This window comes from Alosa sapidissima, chromosome 10 (genome assembly GCF_018492685.1).
Source record: "Alosa sapidissima isolate fAloSap1 chromosome 10, fAloSap1.pri, whole genome shotgun sequence".
In the NCBI taxonomy this organism is placed as follows: Eukaryota; Metazoa; Chordata; class Actinopteri; order Clupeiformes; family Clupeidae; genus Alosa; species Alosa sapidissima.
The window spans coordinates 21,136,840-21,148,387 of record NC_055966.1 but is presented as its reverse complement, the minus strand read 5'-3'; the positions used below and the strand labels follow the sequence as shown (position 1 = coordinate 21,148,387).

At 42.7% G+C, this 11,548-nt stretch overlaps 1 protein-coding gene across 7 annotated transcripts in view; it reads right to left on the bottom strand.

The window, feature by feature from the left end:
* Nucleotides 1-324: 324 nt before the first annotated feature.
* The window catches only part of adam15 (ADAM metallopeptidase domain 15), a 28,834-nt gene continuing 17,610 nt past the window's right edge, over nucleotides 325-11,548 (bottom strand). The window contains exons 12-25 of one of the 7 annotated variants that reach the window (XM_042106560.1): nucleotides 11,257-11,434; nucleotides 10,604-10,696; nucleotides 9,989-10,184; nucleotides 8,980-9,088; nucleotides 8,389-8,584; nucleotides 8,008-8,085; nucleotides 7,693-7,804; nucleotides 7,232-7,394; nucleotides 5,693-5,795; nucleotides 4,536-4,601; nucleotides 3,776-3,856; nucleotides 2,951-3,007; nucleotides 2,555-2,724; nucleotides 325-1,919 (exon numbers count right to left, since the gene is read on the bottom strand). In XM_042106560.1, the coding sequence (XP_041962494.1) occupies nucleotides 1,853-1,919; nucleotides 2,555-2,724; nucleotides 2,951-3,007; nucleotides 3,776-3,856; nucleotides 4,536-4,601; nucleotides 5,693-5,795; nucleotides 7,232-7,394; nucleotides 7,693-7,804; nucleotides 8,008-8,085; nucleotides 8,389-8,584; nucleotides 8,980-9,088; nucleotides 9,989-10,184; nucleotides 10,604-10,696; nucleotides 11,257-11,434 (1,669 nt within the window). In that variant the 3' untranslated portion in view covers nucleotides 325-1,852. Of the gene's footprint in view, nucleotides 1,920-2,554; nucleotides 2,725-2,950; nucleotides 3,008-3,775; nucleotides 3,857-4,364; nucleotides 4,602-5,692; nucleotides 5,796-7,231; nucleotides 7,395-7,692; nucleotides 7,805-8,007; nucleotides 8,086-8,388; nucleotides 8,585-8,979; nucleotides 9,089-9,988; nucleotides 10,185-10,603; nucleotides 10,697-11,256; nucleotides 11,435-11,548 lie in introns of those variants that run through there. The other 6 variants (XM_042106562.1, XM_042106563.1, XM_042106564.1 and 3 more) reach the window with 6 other exon arrangements.

Genomic DNA, 11,548 nt, shown 5'->3' with positions numbered 1-11,548 from the left:
TCTGTTCCTTTGAGAGTTGAGATTTTAGACTGTAACAGTAATTTGTAAAGGTTAGTTGGTTATTCATACATCTTTTTGTGAAACATGACATCATATCCTGACATTCTTTGTCATATTCAGTTCCACATTCTCTGAGCTGAACCAATGATTCTCTGAAAATACAGCCATCTCTTGCAAACTATATTGCTTTTTCACAAGTCTGCTAATCTTCACAGTTAACCTGTTCATTTCATTTTTCGAATTTACCCAAAACACATTTCTTCATTTTTGGCCTTTGAGTCTACTATAAGTTTCCAAGTACAGAGGGGAAGAGTGGACACAGCTGTTACCACACTATGACTTTATTTCCTTACATTTATCTCAACATGAGAATAAAGGAAAATGGCAAAGATAAATCTGATGAGACGAAACCTCATGAAGTGTTTGGAAAGGACTTAGTGATGCACCCTTCCTAAACAAGAATGCCAACACTTGCACAGAACCACCACCATGTTTGATAAATGCTGCATGCACCTTCAATTAAAATGGATGGCAATAGAGGACAAAAGAAAGTTGAGGTCCAAAGGCAGAGGTACAGTATAATACTTTTTCTGTCCTTCATAACAGAGTTCTTGATACTTCTTTCTGAAATGGGCATTACATCCTGAATTTAGCTGTGACATGTAAAAGATAGTTTGGGTGATTATGCCAAAACAAAACAGGAACAAATAGATTTGCCTAGATTTTTCAAAATACTTCAATCTCACAATTGAAAAATCAATCACAGATTGATTCTTACAACAATGTTAAATGGATGCATATGATGGGCAAACATTTCACACATTCTGAGAATAATGCATACTGTACATGCACCAACCAAACTGTCTCCCAACTTAAGTCACCATCTTGTTTGCAATTCAGGCAAAATTAATAGAACATGTGGATAAACATGTGGAACAGAAGGCAAACATTTGCATAATTGTGCAGTGAAATGCTGATGATCTTCATAAAGACAAATCCATGGACAAATCCCTCGAAGGCTGCCAATGACACACAGTCAATGACATGCTCCACTTGGTCTAAATCTCTCACAGATTTCCATGGTAACATTAATTTCAGAGCAGACATTCCAGTGCCTGGTTCCTGATGCAAGGCCAGTCATAACACCTTTTATGCATTAATGTCTTTGTGAAAAATTGTTTATGGTGAATTCAATACCCCAGTGCACTGAGCAATCAAAGGTCTACCTGCATAGACTAGACCACTAAAGCACATGTGTGAAAATCTAAAGCCTAACATCACACTGTCTGAAGGAGTGATGTGGGGGTACTATTGAAACTTCACATGACCACCAGTCAAAGATAGACATGACAATGACCTGAGCTTACCCTAAAAAACGGGGCATTGCTATAAGTCACATAATGTTGGAGCAGCTTGTATGTTTTTTTCAAACATTTTTTTAAGTCTCTCATACTCTCACGCCCACTGTCGATCAGACACAGACAGAAAAAACTAAATCTGAATTGGTCTTCACAATACTGTCATATTGAAGGCGGTTTAAGTTTTTGGATGTCTGTGAATCCCTTAAAAAAACATCCAGGCTTTCACTGTGGATCCACTTCAAAACCTCGTTGTGTTTGGGCTGTGTAGACAGACTCCTCCTGCAGCAGTTGCGCTTTTAAATACTCTGGCCAAGTGTGAGCAATTTGGCCAGATTGCAAGAGGAAGCTATCGCAAACAGGGAGGAAATGAGAGTGCAGCATTTGGTTTCAGCACAGTCTTAAGGCATTTGCTCTGCAGAACTCTCGCAGAATCAGTGCAGCGAGAGCTCCGTCCAGTCTCATGCAGGCAGAGTCCAGACAAGGCTCATTGGCTAAACGGGAGGAGGCAAATGGGGATTCCTCGGATGGGGTGCTCTTATTGGGGGAAGAGGTGGATGTCTGTGGTAAAGAGGGAGAGAGAGAAAGGTGGGTGAAATGGGATTGAAATATAGCACGAAGACATGCAAGTAGACCCACCCACACACACACACATATACACACACACAAGACCACCAAATCCACACAAAACACAACCACCCACATATAAAAACACACATGCACATCCAAACACATATGCAAGCACACACACACACACACACACACACACACATATGTAAACACACATGCACATGCACACACATACAGTATGCAAACACGCACACATAGACATGCATACACGCACACACACGCACTAGTGATGGTAAGATTCACCGATTGTATCGGTACATCGGTATGAACATTTACGATGCAATTACATAGAGATGCAAAAGTGTGCATCGGTTAAAAATCCGGATGAACTCAAGATGTATCATGTGTAAAGTCTCTATAAATCGTCACCAGTTTACACATTAAAATTAAACAGAAAAGGTACATGATGTGGCACACCTGAAGCACGAAAAAGAAAAGAAAACCTATCTGCATTGCATCGTATCACATCGCGCTGTATCGCATTGTAATAAATCAAATGCACTGTCAAACACACACACACACACACACACACACACACACAGGTTCTCAAACTAAGTACTCCTAACCTCGACGGGACTACACCAGCAGATGATCCCCGTGCAGGCAGCGCTCCCCTGGTCGCCAAAGCTGTGCGATGCCCGGGGGCAACTGTGGAGAGTCTGGGGGGGTCGGCAGAGTTCAAGGGAGCCACTGGCAAAGGCTTCTTGGGCACAGGAGGCTTGGAGGGGCCTTGACTCTGAAACAACACACAAAACACTTTTGACAAATCTGTTTAGTATTGATGTCCGCGTTAAGACTGGTGTGAGACCTGTTAATTCACACCATCACTCGCAATAGTTTATATGCAGCATCAGAGACACCACTGAACCACAGTTGAGAGTTTTTAATAGTTTTTAATAGTTCTGCAATAGTATATGACTATTTAGCATTAGCCTGATGCTGGGCTACTGGTCCTGTGATACCTGGCTATTCGTGTGGACGGGGTTGGGGGGGAGAGGCTTGCTTGGAGGCGCCGGACGCTTTGAGGGCAAAAAAAAAGAAGGAGAAGTGGGTGAGAGCGACCAGTGGGCTTCCTCATTACGCAAAAAATGACCACGCCACACCACATCTTACCATACAACAACACACCACATGCACATATACACTTCAGTCCCAGCATGCCCGAATCAACTCCAAACTATAATCACAGAGGATAGAAAGTCAGGGACAGTTTCCCAAACGCATGATCACGCCGAACAGAACAAAGGGCACCAATCACTCTTCCCAGCTTAATCACAAGCTGTGTTCACGGATACCTAATATCTGCTGTAAGTGGAGATGAAGCATGTTGAAGGACAGCATATCTGCTGTGCACTAAGCATTACAATTTGCAGAGATTTGAACGTAAATTGTGTTGAGGAGCACTATCCTCTGAGGGTCTCCATTAGATCCAGCTCCTGCTTGACTGGCATGAATGCAGTGAACCACACCGCTGCTCCGTGAAAACCTGCTCCATCTCCACATTCAGCTCTAAGAGGTCATCCCCATGCACAATCACCACAACCACCAACACAGAACCACACACCAGCCGAACAGCTGAGAGGTAAAGAAATGGAAACGTAGAAAGACGTGGATCATCACAGGGCATAAATCATGCAGACCCACGACTTTAATTAGGTCTTGAGAGAACTACAACAAAATCCTAATAATGATTTGATGGATTGGATCAAAACATGTCATTGGCACATGATGGGAAATGATCAGCACGATGATGATGATGATGCCTACAGCTACTCGGCCCCGGGTACCTTGAGCTGAGTCTTGCCCTCAGAGGGAGGAGGATCTGGGGGAAGAGGTTTGGTGGGAGGGGCAGGTCTTTTCCCCGCCAGCTGGGCAAGGGGGAGAGTGGGAGAGAATACACAAAGAAACATAGCATCACGTTAGATCAGACGGTCCACTACACAACTCAAAGAAACATAGCATCACGTTAGATCAGACGGTCCACTACACAACTCAAAGAAACATAGCATCACGTTAGAAACATAGCATCACGTTAGATCAGACGGTCCACTACACAACTCAAAGAAACATACGTTAGATCAGACGGTCCACTACACAACTCAAAGAAACATAGCATCACGTTAGATCAGATGGTCCACTACACAACTCAAAGAAACATAGCATCACGTTAGATCAGACGGTCCACTACACAACTCAAAGAAACATAGCATCACGTTAAATCAGATGGTCCACTACACAACTCAAAGTCAACTGGCAAGCTAAACTCAGAACTCAAAGCCATTGGTGAGCTAAACTTTGTGAAGAGGCTTTATGGCTGCTGTAGAGCATACGCATACTTACTAACAGACAAACACACACACACACGCAAACACCCACCACTTTACGGTCAATAGCTTGTTCCTTCACATCACAGCCATGAAAATTAGGAAACGCGATAGCCACACTGACATTCTAAGAAACAAGACTCATTTATTGAGCCTATGTCTGTGAACCTCAACACCACCAACCACCAACACTGTTTCCATCCACCGGACTGCCGAACTTTACCTTGTTAGTCTTTAAAAGAGGGTCAGGGGGAAGTGGCTTATTAGGGGGAGCAGGCCTGTGTTGAACCTGAGTTACAGTGACAGAGGAAGCAGAAGAGAAAACAGGAGGCCTTTTATGGCACATGCAAAGTGAACATATTATTGACATGATATATATAGTCATAGTGTATGTGTGAGAGTGATTGTTTGTTTCATAGTCTAAAGTGAGTAGAGACTAGATCAGCAACCCACATTTCCTCATTCCTCTTATGAAGGTAATGAGAACGGAAACCTATGATGTATACTAGGGGATTATTTATAGTCTGTGTCTCAAAGGGCTCTGGGCTTGATGCAACAAGCTAAGCAAGCTAAGCATAAAAGGTAAAAAAAAGTTAAAGGTAATACATGCAACACAAGCTAACCATAAAAGGTAAAAAAAAGTTAAAGGTAATACATGCAACACTGAAAGTGAGAAGGGTATGCTAGACTAAGCGCTAGCTGGACAGACATGCATCAAGACATTACATTGACATATATATATTTTTTTTTTATCTGGACAGGGTCAAAGGTACAGAGAAGTTTAGAAATGTACAAAACGTCACTTATTGCCCCTGAATCCTTTCTGTGCCTGATAAGGTGGTAAGAGATACTTAACAGTGAAATGATCATAACAAAACAAAACAGAAAAATCAACCAGAAATGGCCTGCACATGTATGCATTTCCATACTGAGCTTCTCAATTTATCATCATAATCATAATAACAGAATTACAGACATACTTACCATACATTTCATTTCAATAACAGACGCATATGTTCTTCGAATCAAACATACACATATATGTCCTCTTTACACTTGATTGAAATTTAGTTTCATGTTAGACCTTTACCAAAGTCAGTCTGCCATTGTATCATCTTGTAATACTACCACTGTGTGGCATACTCTCTCACACTTTTGATGTGTCAAGAGGCTCAACTCACACAAATTCAGCCTCAGCTGAATGTTTATATCAATAAAACATTCCAACTTGAGTTGTGAATCAGTTAAGCTGACAGGATGGGAACCTGAGGAGAACTGGCAACTAAAACTGATGGAGATGAAGGTTCACCCCCTACTTCTGTGACCCTGACATGAGACAGCAGCACGCAGGCCGAGTGCTGGGCAGTGGGAGTAGGCTACCTTGCTGGTGGTGGTCAGGGGGATGTCGTTCTGCTGCTTCCACTTTCTTAGAGGCTGGACCTCTTCTCCCTTGTGAACTTCATTGTGTTCATTGGCTTGAGTCCTAGAGGGGAACGAACCAGTGTCATAGGTTATATCAAAGACTTCTGGACCTCACTATGGTGGTCATCAAGGAGCTAGTGGCAAGTGTCATAGGATAACATGGATCAAGGGAGTAGAGAACATGTATCAAGATGACAGATACATGAATGAGGTCTTCTCATTGATAGCATTTTCATGCAACATATGCAACACAAATCACGCAGGTAGTAACATCAAGGCTCTAGTACTATTACAAGAGAGGGATATTCGCTAGAGAAGTGCCTTTAAACTGCTGCCAGCGGCATTGCACTCACAGGAATGCCATAAGAATGACAGATATGATAAAGAATTTATAGATATGATAAAGTCTGCTGTCAAGTTATGAGTAGCACATACACAATGACAGCTTGCTATAATGTGAGATGCTTACAAATGGTGGTCAATGATTTGATGAGGTAAAGTACAAGGACAAATGGAAGAATGTTTGTTTTTATCTCTCACTACAAATAATGACCAGACGACATTCTGAGGAGCGATGGCGAATGTCAAATCAAGGATATGATTATGTAAACATTATCAGAAAGAAAAATGTAACAATGGAAAAGTTTTTTTTTTTTTTACCACCAAGTTAACTCTTCAGAATGGTCAAAACAGTCAGAATCACCTTTGGAAATGACTGATATCTCTACACAGTCATTGCAACACACTCATCAGTAAAATCAGTGATGACCAGGATTTTCTGGAGGACTTAGACACAAGGTAAATATTTGGGTGATGTAAAGGTAAAGACAGGTCTGGATCTAATACATGAACTTTGATTCATCAAGGGTCCATTTAGGGGTCATTCAGCTCATTTACCCACTGCTTTACCTATACTTGGATGAGGGATCTTCCAAATAAATCTTGATATGGGCCACACTGCACACACTGTTTTGAGGGCAGGACGAAATAAAATGTTTCCAAATTTATTTGCACACCCTGTTATTCAGTTGGCAGAACACAACAGCACCAAAAAGCTTCATCCATGGTATCAAGTTCCCAAGAGGAAATACAGTGATACCTAAATCAATTAAGCCTTTCCAATCTGTCAATTTGATTATAAGCACATTACTGTTACACAGCACAGATACTTCCAGAAGACAGGCCTGACTCTAGGACATAAATTCAACAGCAGGAGCCAGGTCAAGGTTTTCATTCAGTTTCCATGGAGAACAAGTACTACTTAGCATAACAATGATTTGCTTTGAATAAAAGGATCAACAATCGCTCTGAATAAGCGCATTTGATACCACGAAAAAAACTCAGGCTTAGCCTCACGTTTCTATAATTTCTTTCAGAAATAGATCACCTAAATTCATACAGTTTCTTTCATTGTCCTGACTGATGAAGCCAAGCTTGTTTGTATGTTGTTCACCAAACCTAGCTTAGCCCAGCGCAGCCTGTCCTTTGTGCTCTCACCGGCTCTGCTGTTGGGGGTCTCCTTTCTGTAGCGGGCTGATTCCGAGGCACGCCAGCTTGCGGCGGCAGCGCGGGATGCGCAGGGCAGCGCACCACAGCACCACCGAGGCCGGCAGCACCAACAGGAAGAACACCAGCAGGGCCACGCGTGTCGGGTCCGAGTCTAAAACAGCGCAGGAAGGTTAACATGCTTTTAGCAGTTACAGAAGAAAGTGGCTTACGCTTACAGATCAATGTATATTTCCATCAGAAAAAAAAAGATTGGTTTGGATAATGTTACCCAAAAATGTGTTGTTTATTTTTTTCTGTAAGCTCCTGGATATGAAAGTGAAATAGCCAATACCATTGTTTTGGGTAACAATCAACATAATGTTCCCTGCATAGGTGCATTGGTGGGTAGACACAGGACATAGGCTACATGAGCAGCGACTGCACACAGGTGTGTGGGTGTAGTTGGGCACCTTTGGGCTGTCTGGCCGGTCCACTGTCCACACTGCCCCCTGAGCCTGAGTATTTACAGTCAGGAGGGGCCCAACCTGGCTCGCAGTGGCAGTTATTATTGCTGTTGCAAACCTGGTGAGAAACAAAACAGGAAAAGAAGAGAAGAGAAAGAGTGAGAGAAGGGGAAGAGGACATGATGTGAGAAGAAAATATAGACACACGGACAGATAGAGAGAACAGGATGAAGAGATGTTGTGGTTTTCAACACCATCATTTTTTTAAATTGTGCCGTGCGCTGGAGATGGCACTTCTGCACAAGCAGAGATAACTCTTACCCCATGACCACTGCAGTTCCTCTTGCACTCCTCCACCCTGAACACAGACACATCACGACAGCGCTGGTCTATACACGCCTAAAAGAGACGTTAGGGCGTAGCATCAACACCACAGATTGGACACAGATTTCTTCAAAAGTCAAACTATAAACAATTAAACAGATACATATTTAAATGTGCGTGTTCAGCAGGAAATATATTTTATTCAATAGAACTTTAAACTCTAAAACAACTTAGAAATGACTACTATATCTCTTTAAATCAATTTGAACAAAACATGATTAAGAAAGAGTAACAACAAAAAATAACTGGCACAGAAAAAGATGAGATTTTAGGTGAGACCGTGTCCGAATACCACATTAGGATGGGTCAGATGCCTACCTTGCCTTGGCCACATGAGGTCCCCTGGGTTACCATTGCAGGATCAGAGACGTCGTCTCCAAGGTCAAAGAAGGTCCCGCGGCAGGTGAAGTCGCTGTGGTTCAGGCGCACTTTGGTGGTGAGGATCTCTGCATTGGAGCCCAGCAGGGGGCGATCATTCCCACCCTGACACTGGATCCTTCCACAAAGCACGTCTCTGTGAACCATTTCAGGCCATTCACATATATTAAGAGGTGTTTTTATTCACACATGACTTAACATGGAAAAAGAATACTTATCATACATCTATTATGCCATTTATACAGAACTGTAAACAGTGAATTTTAATTTGAAAATGATACCATAAGTAGTTGCAACTGGCCAATAAAAGCATACTGTACCTTAAAAGGTGACAAATTACTGCCTCATACCAGTAGCATACTGGTATAATATCCCATTACTACTACAATATTCAATTATATAACACAAGGTATAACTGTCATGTTTTTAATTATTTGTAAGAATCAGACTTTGCACAACAGCTTTGCAAAGGTTCACTTACACAAGTATTCAGTAGTACACATACACAGTGATGTTCCTGTTGATACTTACGCACTGGGGCATGGGATGTAGGAACCGTTAGCCATCTGACCACAGTTGCCATATTTACTGCCCTGTTTGTTGACTGAGGAGAAACACACAGGTGGAGCACGTGTGGCATCTAAGGAAAAGGGCAAAACAACACTGTTTATAACTGCTGATGATTCATCAATGTACTGTTACAGTATGTTACAAACAGCATCCAGGCCAAAAGTATTTTGTGTACCTAAATTAGTGAGCCCAAAACTGTTTAATTACTTCACTGTTCTTTTTGTGTAAAATAAATAACAATTTCAGTTAATTTACTTAATAGTTTATATGATCACTGTGCTACAATATGGTGTACCCAATCCAACCCAAACAGCCTGCTCTCAAATTTGCATCAATTATTCAAACTGCTGTCAACAAGTCAAGGATCCTAGTCATAGGATGTGAATGCCTCTGAGTCACAAGTGAGCTCATATGTTCAGCTATTCTACCTCAGGATACACAGCCCAGAGCTTTTTTTAATACAATGCAGCTTGGTTCTCACAGAGCTAGAACCCAGCAGCTGGAATGGCGTGATTTTCACTCCACACAATGCACATACCACAGTAATTGTGTCATTAGTATATAAATGAATGTAGAGCCCAGCGTATGTGCACTTCCATAGTTATACTCTCTTTGAAGTGTCTGACAGCTGCATGTGTGTATGTTTGTGTGTAAGAGAGAGAGAGAGAGAGAGAGAGACAATTGGCCTTTTCTTGGATATGTGGATCAGTGCTACACTGATCTTTCCGTCCACTGAAAGGTGCTATATGTCTGTCAGTGCTATGTCTGTGCTGTCAGATACAGTAAAATTAGCATGTGAACCAGCTAGTGCTGGACCGGTTTTCTTGTGAATACCACTCTGTATCATGTGTAGTGTTGTATGAAATACAATGCAAGCCAATGGAAGGGTGCCATGTGCCTGTGTTCAGACATGTCTAAACCTACAGAACTCCACTTTCAGCACCTCGATACAAATGCCTGCAATACTCACTGTGACCCCACAGCATCTGACACTGGGCGTTGAGGCTGGCGCAGACGCCGCTGTAGCAGTAGGAGGCGCCGCCTTCGCACGGCTCCCCGTTCTGCAGGAAGACGTTGGGGGGGCAGAAGGGCGTGGTGCCAGTACAGTACTCCGGGAGGTCACACTCACCCAGTGGCTCTCGACACACCGAGCCCGCCATGCGCAGCTGTAGAAGGAGTAGAGTGGAGACAGGTGAGCGGGTGTGAGAGTGGTGGGGGGGTGGGGGGTGGGGGGGTGGAGGGTTATATTGTTATTATATATTATTTACTCTCACTGCATGGTGGTTCCTTGCACACAATAAATTAATTGAAAACACAGACTAGTATTTAAGCTTAAAGCAGGTGAAGACAGCAGTAGTAGGCCAGAGGAGACTTAAGAGCAATTATGTTTGAGAAACTTCTAGAATCATTCCAGGAACATGAGGAGCTTAACAAAAGGGCAGCTAGTTGCATTAAAGTGCAGGTGAAATGGCAAAAAAAGAAAACAAGGAGCAAAGTAAGTATGCTACTTCTTGACTATGTAAATGTAAAAGGTGGAACGTCCATGGAACATCCATGAAGGGACTTCTGTCCCAAGCACACTCACCTTGCAGTTCTCACAGCAGATACCATCAGAAGAGCACTGGGCACCAGGCATCAGCTTACATGTGCTGGCATTGCAGCAAGGGTCATTACACTCCTGAAAACAAACAAAGTAGTGGGATAACAATCACAAAGGAGGTCAGACAGCTCGTTGGACTTCAGACCCTCTCACTCTGTTGACTCAAGGTTTTGGCAGACTGGTCACAGACATACTGTACCACAGAAAGAATTGTTGACGGGCTTGTTCACTCATTCAGCTGCAGTGGTGGTGCTAAACATCAAGATTCAATCAAGAGATTTTTTTCTTCCTTAGATTTACTTCTTACTATGTAGTACATTTTTAAGGTAGTGCCATATATCTTTGGCACTTGGCTAATACTGAGACTTATGAAATACGCCATTGATATTATGTTGGTCTACTGTATGAAAATAATAATATCAATAAACCACTTCTTAAGTGTACAAACCACAAGCAAATTAGCAAGTGGTGTGATATATTCTCTATATTTTTTACACAAAGCAATTGTGCCATATTTAAAGCACTGGTTTGAGGCAAATACTTTCTCATCTTTCACACTTTCCGGGGGTGATAAATGAACATCTTGGATGAACTGGGAGCTTTGACATCAGCTGAGAATTGGACAAAATCAGACTTACATCCAGAAGGCCACAGTCGCACTCCTCGCCCTTCTCCACGTACAGGTTGCCACATCGCGGGCCGCCCATGAGCTCCTCCGGCTGAGGCACGTTAAAGAGGCACATCCCGCCGCCATGGAGCAGGCTGAGGGACAGGTCTCTGGCACTGCAGCTGCTGAACAGCTGACCTGGCATTAGGCTGGAGGAGGGAAGCAGACAGACTTACACCAGGAGGGCAACATGGCTTCATCAAGTGGAGGCTAAGGCCCATTAAGCCCGGTACATCGAAATACCCATATTTAGGATGAAAACG